Below are 1,222 nucleotides of genomic sequence, written 5' to 3'. Positions count from 1 at the left end.
TGCTAATTACCCAGGTTCAAGCCTGTCGAGGTAATTAACCGATTTTGGTGGAGCATTCTTTGCAGGAGTAGCAAAAGTCACAGTAGCACTGGTAGGACCAGGTGTAGTTCCCGTTGTCCAGGAACTGGAAGCTGTCCATCCTCCTGTAGTAGGAGTTCCAGTAGATGTTGGGCAGTCCCTGGTACGTGATTTGTTGGCAGTCAAAGGCGTTGATGATCTGCAGGTATCTCGTCACCTCTGGGTTCACGTATACCTGGTGGGTGACAGTGACAGTGACAGTGACAGTGACAGTGACAGTAATAGTGATAGTGATAGCGGCAGTGGGAGTAGCAGTGGCAGTGACAGTGACAGTGACAGTGACAGTTATAATGACAGTGACAGTGACAGTGACAGTGACAGTGACAGTGACAGTGACTGTGGCAGTGATAATGACAGTGACATTGACACATTGACATTGACAGTGGCAGTGGCAGTGATAATAACAGTGGCAGTAACAGTGACAGTGACTGTGACAGTCACAATGACGGTAACAATGAGAGTGACAATGACAGTGACAATGACAACGACAATGATAATGCTAATGGCAGTGACAATGATACTGACAAATATAATGGTAAAGATAATGATAATCACAATGACAATGATAATGAAGCTGACAATGACAGTAGTAATGACAATGATATTCACAATGATGATGATGACAATAACAACGACAGTGATCCCAAAAGGGGAAGTGGGCAGGGGCTGTTTGTACATTTAGTTCAATGGTTGTTTTCGACAGAGTCATTATGATATTCAGTGGCTGCACAGGACCGTAAAAACACATGGTTATGCAAGTATATATATATAAAAATTAAATTATATATTACTAGACTCTCGTTAAAATTCAATATGAAAACAGAAGTAAAGCTGACAAAATGTACATTCACATCAAATGCATCATTCAATCACCTGCAGGAATCTAAATACAAGACCTTTGGAGTTATATATAGATACAAACTCCAAGAGCAACATCCATCTGTGCGTGACCATACTCACATAGGGAAGCCTCATGTCAACGAAAGACGCTGGTGCGTAGACGGCTTGACCAGTGACGGCCCCCCCACCAGGCCTCAGGACTCGTTTGGCGATGTCACTGATGGTGGTGCAGGAGGGGGGTACATCACCCGCCTTGGCCACAGGGCTTGTGTAGCTGATGAACATATGGTGAGATGGTGAGATG

The 1,222-nt window shown here is 44.1% G+C and overlaps 1 protein-coding gene across 1 annotated transcript in view; it reads right to left on the bottom strand.

Moving 5' to 3' along the window:
• Positions 1–1,222, bottom strand: part of LOC101861709 — a gene marked incomplete in the record, with an annotated part of 7,835 nt that continues 6,613 nt past the window's right edge. Inside the window, 2 exon segments of the mRNA XM_005112700.2 lie at positions 1–253; positions 1,039–1,192. Coding sequence (XP_005112757.2) covers positions 35–253; positions 1,039–1,192 — 373 coding nt within the window.

This window comes from Aplysia californica, unplaced genomic scaffold (genome assembly GCF_000002075.1).
Source record: "Aplysia californica isolate F4 #8 unplaced genomic scaffold, AplCal3.0 scaffold01366, whole genome shotgun sequence".
Taxonomy (NCBI): Eukaryota; Metazoa; Mollusca; class Gastropoda; order Aplysiida; family Aplysiidae; genus Aplysia; species Aplysia californica.
Note: the sequence above shows the minus strand (reverse complement) of the source record. Positions and strands in the feature narration are given on the sequence as shown.